The sequence below is a fragment of the Sapajus apella genome, unplaced genomic scaffold (assembly GCF_009761245.1).
Source record: "Sapajus apella isolate SASKATOON/1434 unplaced genomic scaffold, GSC_monkey_1.0 scaffold113, whole genome shotgun sequence".
NCBI classification, from domain to species: Eukaryota; Metazoa; Chordata; class Mammalia; order Primates; family Cebidae; genus Sapajus; species Sapajus apella.
The window spans coordinates 5,167,158-5,183,521 of NW_022437053.1; the positions used below are offsets into that span (position 1 = coordinate 5,167,158).

The 16,364-nt window shown below is 40.3% G+C and overlaps 1 protein-coding gene across 1 annotated transcript in view; it reads right to left on the reverse strand.

Moving 5' to 3' along the window:
• Positions 1-16,364, reverse strand: part of OCA2 (OCA2 melanosomal transmembrane protein) — a 224,809-nt gene that overhangs the window by 125,393 nt on the left and 83,052 nt on the right. The window contains exon 15 of the mRNA XM_032259976.1: positions 3,233-3,365. Coding sequence (XP_032115867.1) covers positions 3,233-3,365 — 133 coding nt within the window. The remainder of the gene's footprint in view (positions 1-3,232; positions 3,366-16,364) is intronic.

Here is a 16,364-nt window from a genome sequence, read left to right on the forward strand (position 1 = left end):
GCAGCCTCAGCCACCTTCACGCACACCCAGCACCCACCTGCCTTCTAACCCACCAAACCAAAAAGGATGTGCTGCTCTCCTCAGATCAACCCATGCATTCATACCCAGGTAACGCACTTTTGTATTCCTAGTTGTAGAATGTAATATACAAATTAGGAAGGAATTTAGTTGGGAGGGATTTTGGCCAAGAGAAGGCTCACTCCATTCACCCAGAACTCAGTTTACCAAAATGTGTTCACGTATCACTTCCCAGACTTCCTCTGCAACTCCGTCATTTCCCCACCCTGTCTACTCTGCTGAGGTCCAAGACCACAGACCCAGCCACCTACTCACTACTTCCCTCTGAACACTGTGCTGCAACCTCGTAGCTAAACACTTTATCTCTCTCCCATAAAGTGTCTCTCCTACCCTCACCTTCTTAGTTTTTACACAATGCAATTGTTCTTCTAGGCACGCAAGACTGAAACATCATACTCGTCAATGTCATTCTCTTTTATATTTCCATGTTAACATTATTATGCCACAGGTGTCAGATCTGTGTTTGATGCTAAAGGATAAATTTTAATTGGTAAATTACAAGATGGCCTTCCAAAACTGGAAAGAGATATAAGATACACCATAAAGAAACATATGCTAGGGCAGCCTGAGCCTCAAGAGAAGCCCGGGACATGCTGGCACAACTCCTGTCTGCTTCTTTCTGTCCCTGATTATCTGCTGGTCCAGGCCTCACCCTCTCACATTTCTTAATTTGTATTGTTCCTTAGTAAGCTTTAACCACAGTCACTTCCTACCAACCTGTCCCTGGATAATCATAAAACACCGCTTGTTCTATCTATCTGTCTGTCTGTCTGTCTGTCTGTCTTACGCCTGTAATCCTAGCACTTTGGGAGGCCAAGGCGAGCAGATCACCTGAGATCAGGAGTTCACAACCAGCCTGGCCAATACAGTGGAACCCCGTCTCTACTAAAAATACAAAAATTTAGCTGCTGGCAGCTATTAATTTAGATAATAAAATCAAATAAATCTATCACCTTCCTAGATGATAGAAAGATGACTGATATTTATCTAGCTATCATCTTCCTGGATTTACCATTTCCTAGATTAGATGACAGATTATATAGATAAATAGATGACACATAGATAGATAGATAGATTCCTTCTTTCAAATATCCATTAGTTCCCCATGGCCTGCAGAATCAAGTTAAAGATACTAAAGATCTTCAGAGACAACTCTAATTCCCAAATGACCCCCAGCGTCAGTGTGAGCTCCAATTCTACCAAGTAAGTTTCAACTCTTTGTCTTTGCCACTCTCACCTCTTAGGAGGAGACATCATCTGCTGTCTCGTCACTTACATCTCTATCAGCCTCTATCTTTCTGAGCTTCTCAACCTGCTTCTGATGGTATCAGAGTGGCCACATACATGTTTGAAACAGGCAAAGAAAGCACTGTGTGGGATGTGCTCTCACACAGCAGGTGATGGCTTCCAGAGAAACCCAGAGTAGTGAGCTCAGAGCTAGGAATCTCAGGAGAAGCAGCCTAGGCCAGAAAGAGAGAAATGGAACTATACTAGTATTAGCCTAAACTCTCCAGGACAGCTTACTACAACACAGAATTCCTGGGGTGACGCTGGAAATCTGCATATGCAGCGATCGTCCTGGGTCACTCTGATCGCCAGGAGGTTGGGAGAGGCGGGCATAATGGGCAGGATGACCACTGAGCTCTCCACCAAGGCACGGCTGTGACACACAAGCTCGAGGAGGCAGGACGGTCACCCACAACGATCACAGTCTCCCTCGTGCTCCCTTGGTTCTCACGTTTTCATCAGAAAATGAAATCTATATGTTAATTCACATCTTACTCTACATACACTAGCTGATCATGAAACATTTTAAACACGTCACTAGTTGTTAAGGGTTGGACTGTGTCCCAGCCCTCAGGTAAGGTGAATAAATTTTCCCAAAAACAAGTTTGTTTTAACAGATGAATCCTGAGAAGGAATGCAAAACAATGTTTTCTTAATGAGATTTTTAAAAATCTCATTAAGTAATTACTCAAATTCTGAATGACGTGACACAGATCTATCTCAGACTGTCACTGTCGGAGGAACTAGGGTATGGCAGGACCACGTTCCGGCCTCCAGCCTTCCGCGTGGAAACAGAATCGGGGTATCTTACCCAGAACAAAGACAAACTAAGGTCCAGTAAAACACAGGCCAGAGGAATCACAAAGGCTGAGAGAGATCAACGTACAATCCGTGAGCCCTAAAAATCCCCAAAGAAGAAGAGCAACTTCATCTGCTGAGCTCTCCTCACCTGAAGCCCCTGTTACCCAGAGAGCCTACACAACAGCATCCACATTCTGGACCCCACTGAGGAAAGCCTGGCTGTTTCTCAAATAATCCATTGTTCCTAATATATTCTACTCAGTAACAGTCTCAGTAAATCATCTACTGAAGTGTTTAAGTGATGAAAATGCAATTGAGAAGACGGCCCCAAGCCCTCGTGCTGTCCTGCTGGCTGGTGCTGGGCATCTGCTGTTTGTTTGTTTTTTGAGTCTGAGTCTCACTCTGTCGCCCAGGCTGGAGTGTGGTGGCGCAATCTCCGCTCACTGCATCCTCCACCTCCTGGGTTCAAGCAATTCTCCTGAGTAGCTGGGACTACAGGCATAAGCCACCACACCCGGCTAATTTCCGTATTTTTAGTAGAGACGAGGTTTCATGTTGGCCAGGCTGAACTCAAACTCCTGACCTCAGGTGATCCACCCGCCTCAGCTTCCCAAAGTGCTGAGATTACAGGCATGAGCCACCACACCCAGCCGAGCATGTGCTCTCGATTGACAGGGCATGTCACCTCCTGTGCTGAGTTACGTTGCTGCATTTGCAGTCACATTTAACACTCAAGCTATGATACACTATTAGAGCACGACGGTCTATATGTTAGCGTATTTGTGCCATACGCATGTGGCTTTAGGAGGTTACGACACGTAAGTTGTACATGGTGGCCACTACTTCCCACATTTTACCACAGTACACTTCACAGAAAACCGAAGAGGCACAGCTCGTGATAGCAGCCCTGAAAACACAGTGTATACCAGCAGGCAGGCGTGGAGAGTCACCGATACTGAGCATGCAGCACCTGTCAACAGATACTTCCTGATAAGAACTTCCCTGGTAAATGAACAATATTATGGTAATGAAATCTGAGCCTACATGAGGAGGCACTTGTACTCACCAACAATCTCACTGGGTTCCTTGTTATAAAGCTTTCGGTTCCAGTAAAGGAGCCTGAGGAGTGGAAAGGAGACCAGGAGAACAAGGCAAATCCCAATGAACATGTGTGCAGTGAATCCGGCAAAGTCCAGGCCCTGGAAATAGACAAGGGGAAATGAAACAGCAGACAGGCCTTTCCTCTGCACAGGCAGCAGCATCCCGAGTCAGGGTCCAGGGATGGCCAGGACCCAGGAGGGAAGGGGCTCACCAGGAATTCCGGGACCTTAGGAAGAGGTCCTGGCGCCCAACACAAAGCCCAAGGAAGACCATGGACTCCTCGCCATGATTTTGAAAATTGTTAAGGTTTGTTTCTTTCATGTCAAACACCAAAAACCAATTATTACACAAATGACAAGCCATCTCAGGAAGAAATAAAAACACGCTACCACATCTAATTCAACCTTGGCTCGCCTTCACCACTAGACTGATGGCTTCCCCAAGACAGAGTGAAAAAAGACTGAATGGGATGAAATACTAAACTATATGATAATATTTGCCCATTTAAAGGTAAATTGAATTTTTAAACGTTTCATTTAAATCTCTGCCATCGATTTAAAAAGAAGCAAGCTCACGGCTGGAGAACACAGCCCTTTGCAGGGCACCTGGGGCCCACCAGGGCTGAGGCCGCTGAGAGCATGAGGACCAGCCGCAGGGACCCAGGCAGGAACCCTCTCCTTCCCCACATGCTTCCTTTGCCTGCTAGGGGTCTGCGCATGGCAGGCCACTGAGGATATCTTTACAGTTGGGCAAAATCTCCACTAGGTTGATCTGTCCTGGACTAAGTCAGCAGCATCACTGGTTGGTTCTGTTCTTTCACTGACCACGTGCTTTTATACCTTTAGCAAATCTGTGCAGGCACCTCCTGAGCCCCAGCAGGACAGATGGGGCTGCTGTCCCCATGAAGCTGGCCATCTGGTGAGAACTCAAGGTCTTTTCTATAGTGTCGATGGATCACAGGTGCCACAGAGGGGGTGAGAGGCACAGTGACAGTGCTCGACCATGGGGAGCAACAGGGGGCAGGGTGGGAGGGACCACAGGCATCCAGCTTTGCCTTGGGAGCCTGGCAAACCTCTTACATGGGTAGAGAGGTGGCAAGTCACACAGAACAATAGTGAGGATCCCACAACGGGAGTTTGGAAAATCACCTTCCAAAGGACTGGGTTTGAGTGATTTAAATTATATTAATTGTTCCTTATCAAAGTTTACGTATTTGTCCTCTCACTTTTAGAAAATATGTGAATTCACGTTCAACATTGTTAAAGATACAACACAACTAGAGGCCATTATCAATGAAGTTGTGTCAAAGTTTAGAGCTTGCCAATATACAATCATCTGAAACACTATCCCTTGCAGTTACCTGTATATCCAATGGTTGTCCTTGAAAATAGCATTATAAATGACAGATGGAGCTGTATAAGCTAATTCCTGGACAGACAGCAGGGAAACCACACAGACGTAGGACTCATGGAATGCTTTGGATGATCATATATAAGAATTCACCACTTTTCTGATAGTTCTTCAATTACATTGAATTTTGTGTTTACCTATAGAATTCATATCTCAGACATCGTAAAAAGGTCCACAACACTTTCAGGGGGTTATGAAAATGTTTTAATTTCTTCTAAAACCAGAAGCAAAAAAAAAAATGAACTGTTGGGTCAGAGAAAATGATTTAAAATATAATACTAATATATTTACACACTAGCTGGGTCATGAAATGCAACTGCTAATATTTTTTAGAGAAAATAGCCAAAGAAGACAGAAGTACCTCTATCCTGAGTAATTCTTGGTCCCTCTGGAACATAATAACTATAAAGTTTTGCCCCATTTGAAATGTTGTGGCAACTGGAGAAAGAAGTGATGAGTAGATGAAAGAAAAAAAAAAGCTAAGGAGGTCCTGGGTGTGCATCTGCAGCAAAACAACACAGCGCTGAGTGAAGCATGTGGTTGCTATTGGACTTGGGATGGGTAGATTCATCAAGTAAGAACAATGACAAGGAAAAATCCAAACTGATCATTTCAGGAAACAGGCAGATGCAGTTGTCTGCGCTAAGCTTCTTAGGTGCAGGTATCTGGGCCACCCTGCTGCTTTTATGTGCGTCTGTAATTTCCTAGACTCTCCTCCTTCGTGTTCCCAGTAACAAAACCACCCACCAGCACACACACATCAACTCAGCACCTAAATGCGCTCTTTCTGCTTCAAGGCGCTACTTCTGCTTTGTATTGTTTTCTTATTGGCTCCAATCAGTCATTTTCTTCTTAATTTTCCCCGCTGTTCTCATTTGATGGATCAAATGGCCAAATATTAGTCATATAAAACAACCAAAAGAGGAACCCCCAATCAGACTAGAACATTCTCAGATTCACAAGCTACATATATGTAAGGGGATGCACCTGAGGGACTTCTGGCCCACCAGTGTCATTTTCTAGGGATGATGCTTTCAGGCTAGCTCTGTGACAAGTCAAAATGGTCCATTAGGTTGTAAGGCAGGAGCTGAAGCCAAAATGATTTCCTGAATTCTTTCATATGAAAACTCAAAAGAAAAAAAAGGTCTTACGAAGTGTTTAGCTGAATCTATTGGATATTTTAGTAAAATATGCACGGTGTAATTTGAAGATATTAATTCTGTCTAGACGCCCAGTGAGGAGAGGGCCCAGCACTGCAGGAATGTGTACAGGCAGGAGGGGGTGTGGGCCTCACTGCTTATAAGGGATCCATCAAGCATAGGCACAGGGGTCCTGGCACATATGGGGCTAAAGAAAGAGCCTTTGGCAGAGACATGGATCCCAGCATGCTGAAAACAAAGCAAGCCACGGAAGGGATGAGCTCTGCTAGACAGTGCTGACCTGGGCATTGAAAAGGGTAAAAAACAAAGACCCCTGAAGGCACACAAACCACAACAACAAAAAACACCTGCAAAGGAAATTAAGAGGGGACCAGAAAGGCAGAGCACGGCCCAGTAGAAAGTGACGCTAAGTTAGCACCCAATGGAGCGCGAGAAAAACAATAGTGGAGGAGAAACCAAACAACTTCACAGCACATGCAGCATGGCAGGAACACGTGAAAAACGCCGCATCATGCACAGAGCGGTGGGAAAATGTGCGGAAGGTCCCAGCGCGCACCGCGCGGTGGGAAAGTGTGCGGAAGGTCCCAGCGTGCACCGCGCGGTGGGAAAGTGTGCGGGAGGTCCCAGCGCGCACAGCGCGGTGGGAAAATGCGTGGAAGGTCCCATCTGACACAGTATGACAGGGAAAGCCTGAAGAACGCCCCAGCAAGCACCGCATGGTGGGAAACCGCGAGAAAACGTCCGGGCACACACAGCATACTGGGAAAACAGGAAGGACGTCACAGCACGCACGGCATGGTGGGAAAACGTAAAGAAACGCCGACCATGAACAGTATGGCAGGGAAAGCCTAAAGCACACTCCAGCGCGCAAGGCATGATGGGATGTGAGAAACGCTCCAGCACGCACGGCATGGTGGGAAGACGGGAAGAACGTCCCAGCAAGCCCAGCGCATGGCATGGTGGGAAAAGTATAAAAACATCCAAGTGCACGACGTGGGGCAGGAAGGGAAAGCTGTCTACTGAGAAGATGCCACTCCGAAGCGCAGGAGCACGCCTCCCTCAAGAGACTTTTCAGGTATTATGTTAGACAGTTGAATAGTTTTGCTCACCACGGTGAGTCTCTGTGGAACAGGCATAAAGGAGCAAATGTAATCAGCAAAGAAAAATGTTATCCCATTAGCTTGTTAGGAGCCAAAGGTGCACGCTGATGCTGCAGGCAGGCAGACTCGTGCTCACCCCAGCGAGGCTTACGGTTGGGGAATAAGTGGTTGTCCACATGGTGGATCCTGGAGATCCTTCCTACCTACCTGTTGCTGCAAATGCCACCAACACAGACTCATCCCAAGAGACCTGGGAGAGGTCAGCCTGGTGCAACAATGGTAGGTGCAAAGAGCTTTCCTCACAACTTCTGTCATTTCTGCGTAATGCTCAGAAAATGTGGACGACTGTTCGTATGTGACTTCTTTACTGTTCCAAACTCTAGGGCCGATTTATTATTCCTCTGAACTACATTAAGTATTCATTTTCTTCGTGATTTTGTTTTCATTAGCTTCAGGGGTACAAGTGGTTTTTGGTTACATGGATAAATTGTATATTGATGAAGTCTGGGATTTTAGTCCACCCGTCACCTGAGTAGTGTGCATTGTACATAATATGTAGTTTTTCATCCGTCACCCCCTCCCAACCTCCCCTCTTCCTAGTGTCCAATGTTCTGGTTACCAGTGCATGCCTTTTCTTACTCACAGCTTAGCTCCCACTTAAAAGTGATAAAATGTGGTATTTGGTTTTCCATTTCTGAGTTACTTCACTTAGAATAAGGGCCTCCAGTTCCATCCAAGTGCTGCAAAAGACATTATTTCATTATTTTTTATAACTGAGTATTCTATGGTGTATGTGGGAGTATACATACACATATGTAAGAAAATGTGAGACTATATATATGATGCCCATCAACAGATTATATATATATATATATAAAATCTCACTGTATACATATCTCACATAATCTCATATTTAATCTCATTTTATATATATGACATTATATATATAAAATGATATATATTCTCTACATGTGAGATTATATATGAGATTATATAACATATTCATATATATGATATTATATATATTCTGAGATTATGAGTATATTATACTCATATATATTATATATCTTATTTTGTATATATATGAGATTATCATATATCAATATATATCATATATAATCTAATTAGATATATGTGATCTCATATAATCATTATATATAATGAGATTTTATATATATGTGATCTCATATATATCATATATGATATATAATGATATATATATATATCATATATAAGAGATCACATATATATATAATCTCATTATATATAATGATAAACCCCGACAGGCCTTACCACCTCTTGCCCTCAGCCTATATACCACCATCTTCAGCAAACTCTTTAAAGATTGTAAAGTAAGCACAGTATTATCATAAAAACCTTAGGCCAAGGTGTAGTCAATGAAGTGGGAAGAAATGGGCTACATTTTCTAAATTAGACAATTCTATGACAACTTTTATGAAATCTAAAGACCTAAGGTGGATTTAGCAGTAAATCATGAATAGAGAGCTTGACTGAATAAGGCCATGAAGCACACACACACCACCCGTCACCCTCCTCAAACATCATACAAAAGCACCTTGCCAACAAGCCACTACACACTGATAGATGGGGGTAAGTCGTAACATGGTAAACGTATTGGAAAGTGCGCTCGGACGAATCAAAGTGTAGCTTAAACTAAAGCATCCGACTTACACCCGGAAGATCTCATCAACAGCTGATCACTTTGAGCTAACTCTAGCCCAACCTCATATAACTATATTATTTAACTACAATAATTAAACCATTTACCTATTACAAAAGTACAGGCGATAGAAATTATATTTAGGCAAAATATAGTACCGTAAGGGAAAGATAAAAACTTAATAAAGCATTAAAAAAGCAAAGACAAGCCCTTCTACCTTCTGCATAAGCAATTAACTAGAAATAGCTTTGTATAGAGAACTTCAACAACAGCCCCCGAAACCAAGCTAGCTACCCAAGGATAGCCGAAGAGCACACCCGTCTATGTGGCAAAATAGTGGGAAAATCTATGGGTAGTGGCGACAGACCTACCGAGAGCCGAGTGATAGCTGGTTTTCCAAGACAGAATCTTAGTTCAACCTTAAATTTCCTTACAGAACTATTTAATCCTCCCATAAATTTAATTGTTAGTCTCAAGAGGGGCAGCTCTCTAGATCCTATTAAATAACCTTTTATAGAGAGTAAAACATTTTACTACCATAGCTGGCCTAAATGCAGCCACCAATTAAGAAAGTGTTTAAGCTCAATACTCAACTATTCTTAATCCTACCCATCTTACTCATTATATATATATAATCTCATCATATATAATCTAATATATATGATCTCAATATACATATATAACCTCATTTTATAAATGTGATCTCATATAATCTCATGTACGATGAGATCATATATAATCTCATGGTATATATGATCTCATATAATCTGATCATATATATGATCTAATCACATATATGATCTCATATAATCTCATATGATCTCATATATAATCTGATCATATATAATTTCATCATGTATGGTCTCATCGTATATGATCTCACATATAATCACATCATATATAATCACATTATATATGATCTTGTCATATATATAATCTCATCATGTATAATCTCATCCTATATATGATCTCATCCTATATATCTCATCAAATATCTGGCCTCATCATATATATGATTTCAACATATATATGATCTCATCAAGTATCTCATATATATAATCTCATCCTATATAATCTCATCATGTATACAATCTGATCATATATGATCTCATCATATATAATCTTACCATATATAATCTCATAAATATATATATGCTCTCATAATCTCATCATATATAATCTGATCGTATATGGTCTCATCACATAGAATCTCATCGTATATAATCTCATATATATGATCTCATCATAAATATATACATATCATATACATAATATCATATATGATCTCATATATAAAATCTCATTATATATATATTTCATTATATATATAATCTAAGAGGGATTATAATCTTAGAGGGAAGTCATTCAGTTATTCTCAATGAAGTATGATGCTAGCTATAGATCCACAGATGTTCTTTACTGGGTTGATGAATTTCTCTTTCTTCCGTAGTTTATTGGAAGATTTTATCAGTAATAGATATTGGATTTTGCCAAATGTTTTTCTGTATCTATTGAGATGATCATATGGTTTTCTCATTGAGTTTGTTAGTAAATTACATTGATTAATATTTCAGATATCATAACAATCTTCCATTGGATAAATTCTACATGGTTAAGATATATTACCTACTTATATATTGTTAAATTCGATTTACAGATTTTTTAAATATTACATCTATGTTCACAAGAAATATTTATCTCTAGTTGCCTTTTCTCATACTGGTTTTGTCTAGTTTAGATTATCAGAGCCGCAGAGAATTAATTGGGAAGTACTCTCTTCTTTTCCATTTACTGTAAAGCTTTGTATAGAATTGGTATTACGACATTATTTTTTCCTTAACTATTTGGTAGAATTCACCAAAGAATTCACCAAATAGCCTGAATTATTTATGTTGTTTTTGTTCTTTGTGAGAAGGTTTTTTAACTACATATTTGACTCTTTTTATAGATATAGGGCTAATCAGGTTACCTACATCTTCCTGAGTGAAGTTTTAGAGAATGTGTCTTTCCAAAAAATTGTTGTATCTAAGTTGTCAGTTTACATAGAGTTCTCCATGATCTTCTCTAATAATAATGTTAATGTCTGTATGCTCTGTTGTAATATAACAACTCTTATTCATGATATTAGTAATTTGTATCTCCTCTCATTTTCCTCATGAGCTTGGCCAGATGTTTATCAATATTATTGATCTTGTCAAAGAACCAGCTTTTACTTTCATTGATGTTCCCTATTTTTCTGGTCTGTGTATATTTTTTTTCTTCTGCTTACTTTTAATTTACTCTTCTCTTTTTGGTTCCATAGGATAAAACTGAGGTTATGGATTTGAGACACATATTTTCAAATACAGGTGTTTAGTGTTATAAATTTCCTTCTACATACTGCTTTAGAGTAGGGACCAGCACACTTGGAGGCTGGAATACAGCCGTATCCATTCATTTATATTTTGTCTATGCCTGCTTTCATGCTATATAATGGTGCAGCTGAGTAATTGCAATGGAGACCATATGACCCACATGCCTATAAAAGTAACTATATGTACCAAAACAGAGATATAGACCAATGGAACAGAACAGAGGCCCTGGAGGCAACGCCACACATCTACAACCATCTGATCTTTGACAAGCCTGACAAAAGCAATGGGGAAAGGATTCCCTGCTTAATAAATGGTGTTGGGGAAACTGGATAGCAGTGTGCAGAAAGCAGAATATCTTCTGGACCCCTTCCTGACACCTTACACTAAAATTAACTCCAGGTGGATTAAAGACTTAACACCATAAAAACCCTAGAAGAAAACCTAGGCAAAACCATTCAGGACGTAGGCATAGGCAAGGACTTCATGACTAAAACACCAAAAACATTGGCAACAAAAGCCAAAATAGACAAATGGGATCTAATTAAACTCCAGCGCTTCCGTACAGCAAAAGAAACAATCATTAGAGTGAACCAGCAACCAACAGAATGGGAAAAAATTTTTGCAATCCACCCATCTGACAAAGGGCTAATATCCAGAATCTACAAATAACTAAAACAGACTTACAAGAAAAAACAAACAAACCCATCCAAAAGTGGGTGAAGGATATGAACAGAAACTTTTCAAAAGACATATATGAGGCCAACAAACATATGAAAAAATGCTCATCATCACTGATTATTAGAGAAATGCAAATCAAAAGCACATTGAGATACCAGCTCATGCCAGTTGTTAGAATGGCAATCATTAAAAATCTGTTGTAGACAACAGATGCCGGAGAGGATGTGGAGAAATAGGAACACTTTTACACTCTTGGTGGGAGTGCAAATTAGTTCAACCATTGTGGAAGACAGTGTGGCACTTCCTCAAGGACCCAGAAATAGAAATGCCATTTGACCCAGCAATCTCATTACTGGGTATATATCCAAAGGATTATAAATCATTCTATTATAAAGGCACATGCACACATACGTTCATAGCAGCATTGTTTACAATAGCAAAGACCTGGAACCAACCCAAATGCCCATCAACCATAGACTGGACGAGGAAAATGTGGCACATATACACCATGGAATACGAGGCGGCCATAAAAAATGATGACTTCCGTGTCCTTTGTAGGGACATGGATGAATCTGGAAACCATCATTCTCAGCAAACTGACACAAGAACAGAAAATCAAACACCACATATTTTCACTCATAGGCAGGTGTTGAACAATGAGAACACATGGGCACAGGGAGGGGAGCATTACACACTGGGGTCTGTTGGGGGGGCCAAGGGAGGGACAGCGGTAGGGGAGGTGGGGAGATTGGGAAGGAATAACATTGGGAGAAATGCCAGATGTAGGTGACGGAGTGATGGAGGCAGCAAACCACATTGCCATGTGAGTACCTATGCAACAATCCTGCATGATCTACACACATACCCTAGAACCTAAGGTACAATAAAATTTCTTTTAAAAAATTAACTATATGGCCTTCTAAGAAGTCTGCTGACTTCTGCTTTAGAAGAATCACACAAATTTTGATATATTCTGTTTTCATTATAATTCAATACAAAATTGCTCTGGACTGAATTGTGTTTCCCTGAAAGTCTCCTGGCCAAAGCCCTGCCCCATCCCCTCAATGGGGTAGTATCAGGAGATGGAGTTTTTTGGAGGTGATAGGGCATAGAGGAGGTCACAAGGGTAGAGACCCATGCTAGGATTAATGCCTGTATAAGAAGAGATGCCAGAGAGCTTCCTGTCTGCCTCTTCTCCCTGCCTCCCTGCCACATGAGGACACAGAGATGGCAGCCATCTGCAAGCCTGGAAAAGAGCCCTCACCAGAGAATGAAATCCACTAGATCTTGAACTTTCTAGCCTCTAGACTGTGAGAAATAAATTGTTATTTAAGCCGCCCAGTGTATGGTATTTTGCTATGGTATTCCAAGCTGATAAGTACAAAAATACTTTCTAATTTCAATCAGTCTTCTTTGACCCTTGGATTACTGAAATGTGTGCTAGTTTCCAGATATTTGAGGATTTTCCAAATATCTTTGTTTAATTCAACTATGGTCAGAGAAAATATTTACATTACTTGAATCTTTTTAAATTTATTGAGATTTGTCTTAAGACCTAGAATCTATTTCAGTTAATGTTTTATGTGCACTTGGAAAAAATAAACATTATTCTGATGTTGAGTGGAGTTTTCTATAAATCTCAATTAGGTCAAGTTAGTTAACAATAATGAAGTTTTCTATATCCTTGCAGATTTTCTACTTGTTCTTTCAATTATTGTGAGAATTGTACTGAACTTTCCAACTATAATTGAGGATATATTTCTCCTTGCACTACTATCAAGCTTCACATATTTTGAAGCTGTCATTAATCACATAAATGTAATTTTTATGTCCTCTATATGAATTTACCCCTTTATGATGATGAAATGTTCTTTAATCCTAGTAATATTCTTTGCTCTGCAGTCTACTTTGTCAGATATTAATATAGCCACTTTCTTGAGTCTTTTACCATTCAACTATTTGTGTCCATAGATACATACATATATTTGAGACAGAGTTTCACTCGTTACCCAGGCTGGAGTGCAACGGCGTGATTTTCTCTCACTGCAACCTCCACCTCCCAGGTTCAAGTGAGTCTCCTGCCTCAGCCTCCCGAGTGGCTGGGATTCCAGGCACCCACCACCACGCCTGGCTAATTTTTTGTATTTTTAGTAGTGAGAGAGTTTCACTATGTTGGCCAGGCTGGTCTCAAACTCCTGATCCCAGGTGATCCACCAGCCTCAGCCTCCCAAAGTTCTGGGATTACAGGCATGGCCCACCATGCCTGGCCTTGTGTGTCTTTATATTCTAAACATGTGTCTTGTAAGCAGCACATGCAGATGTTCCCTGACTTAGTTTCGTTCAATTTACAATTTTTCAATTTCACAATAGCACAAAACCATCTCAACTTTGATGTAATGTACGATATTCAATAAGTTACATGACATATCCAGTACTTTATTATAAAATAGGCTTTGTGTTAGAATTTGCCCGACTATATGCTGATGTAAGCGTTTTGACCACATCTAAGGTGGGCTAGGCTAAGCTATGATGTTCAGCAGGTTAGGGATATTAAACACATTTGGCTCATGATATTTTTAATTTACAGTAAGTTTATCTGGGTGTAATCCAAAGTCAGCTGAGGAGCATCTATAGTTGAATGGTAAAGTATTTATATGCTATGTAATTATTACAGTTAGATAACTCATACAACTTGTTTTATGTCTGTTTCATCACAGTTTGTTTCCTTTTACCCTTTTTCTACATTCCATTCCATTAAATAAATACTATTTATGATTCCATTTATACTCTTTGTTGCCATTAGCTGTAACTCTTTTTCCTTTTGGTGGTTGCTTTGGAGTTTATCGTGTACATTTTTAAGTTGTCACGGATTACCTTCAAGTTATACCAATTTACGTATACAATAAAAATCTTATATTAATATACTTTAATTTCTCCCTTTCCAGGCTTTATTTTATTGTCATCAATTCTACTTACATGTTACATTATTATTTTTTAAATAATTATTTCAAAGTGGTTTGAATACTTATGTGAATTTACCTATATAGTTACTCTTTTCAGTGTTCTTCATGACTGTGTGAAGATCCATGTTTCCATTTGCTGTCATTTTCCTTCTGCCTTAGGGACTTCCTTTAGCATGTCCTACCGTGTGGGTCTGCTGTTGATGAATTCTTTTTAGGTTTCCTATATGAGAAAATGTCTGGGTTTTGTAAGTAAGAAAAAGAAATTTTCACTGGGTGTCGTACTCTGAAGTTAACAGGTGTTTTCTTTCAGTAAAGGTATTGCTCTGTTGTCTTCACATGTGCATTATCTCTAAAGGGAAATATATTGTCATCTTCATCTTTGTTTCCTGGCCCGTAACATATCCTTTGGAAACTTAAAGATTTTCTCTTCATCATTGCTTTGAAATAATTTTATTATGATGTGCCTTAGTGTAGTATTCTTCATGCTTCTTGTGCTCTGGCTTCACTGAACTCGATTCTGCAGGTTTATACCATTCATAAAATCTGGAATTTAGGACCATTTTTAAGATGTCTTTTTCGGTTCCCCTCTCTCCTTCAGAGGTGAGAATTGCATATTTGTTAGACCACCTGACGTCTTCCCATAGCTCACTAATGCTTTCTAGTCCTTGTTATTCTCTTTTTACACTGTTTCATTTTGCATCTATGTCAAGTTCAAGTTCATTAATCATTCCTTACATAATATCTAATATGCCATTAATCCCAAGTGTATTTCTGTCTCAGACATTGTAATGTTCATGTCTAGATGTTTGATGTGGGGCTTTTTTAATATCTTTAATGTTATTACTGAATTTGATGAATATCTGTAACACCGTTGTAATAACAATTTTAATGTCCTAGTCTGCTAATTCTAGCACCTGTGTCTGTTCTAGGTCCATTTCAAATGGTTTGTATCATCCCTGTCACAGGTTATATTTTCTTTCTTTTTTTATATGCCTGATAATCACTGATTGGTTGCCAGACATTGCAAATTTTACCCTTTATGTTGTTGAATATTTTTGTATCACTCTACATATTCCTGAGGTTTGTTCTGGGCTGCAGTTTATTCTGGGATGTCAGAAACAGTTTGGTTCTTTGGGGTCTTAGTTTCAAGATTTCTTAGGTGGAACCAGAGCATGTTCATTTGAGAGTTAATTACCTCTCACGACTAAGACAAGAGCCTTCTCAGTACTCTATCCAATCCATAAATTAAGCGGTTCGGCCTGCCTGGCAGAATAGACATTATTGCTCCTGTCCTTGTGTGTGTCAAGCACTCTTTCCTCTCATCTTTCTGGATTGCTCTCCCCAGGTCTCAGGTAGTCTCCTCAAACGAATGCACTGATCCAAACACTCTGCTGAATACTCCAAGGGGACCCTCTGAGGATCTCTGCAGTTCTCTCTCCCTGGTCAGCTCTGTCCTCTCTGGGCTCTCGCTGCCTTGGTCTCCCCAGACTTTCAGCTTCACCCTCTCAACTCAGGGAGTCTCAGGGGCTCTGCCAGGACGTCCCTCCCTGCACTGCACTCTGGAAACTCTCTCAAGTAGTGAGCTGGAGCAGTCATAGAGCCCACTGCATTTGTGTCCCATCTCGCAGGGATCACTGTCCTTTTGTGTCTGGTGTGCAGTGTCTTGGTTACCATAGTTTTGTCTGGTTTTGGTTTATTTTTGTTTTATTTGTTTGGCTACCTCAGGCAAGAGAGTAAATCCAGGCCCCGTT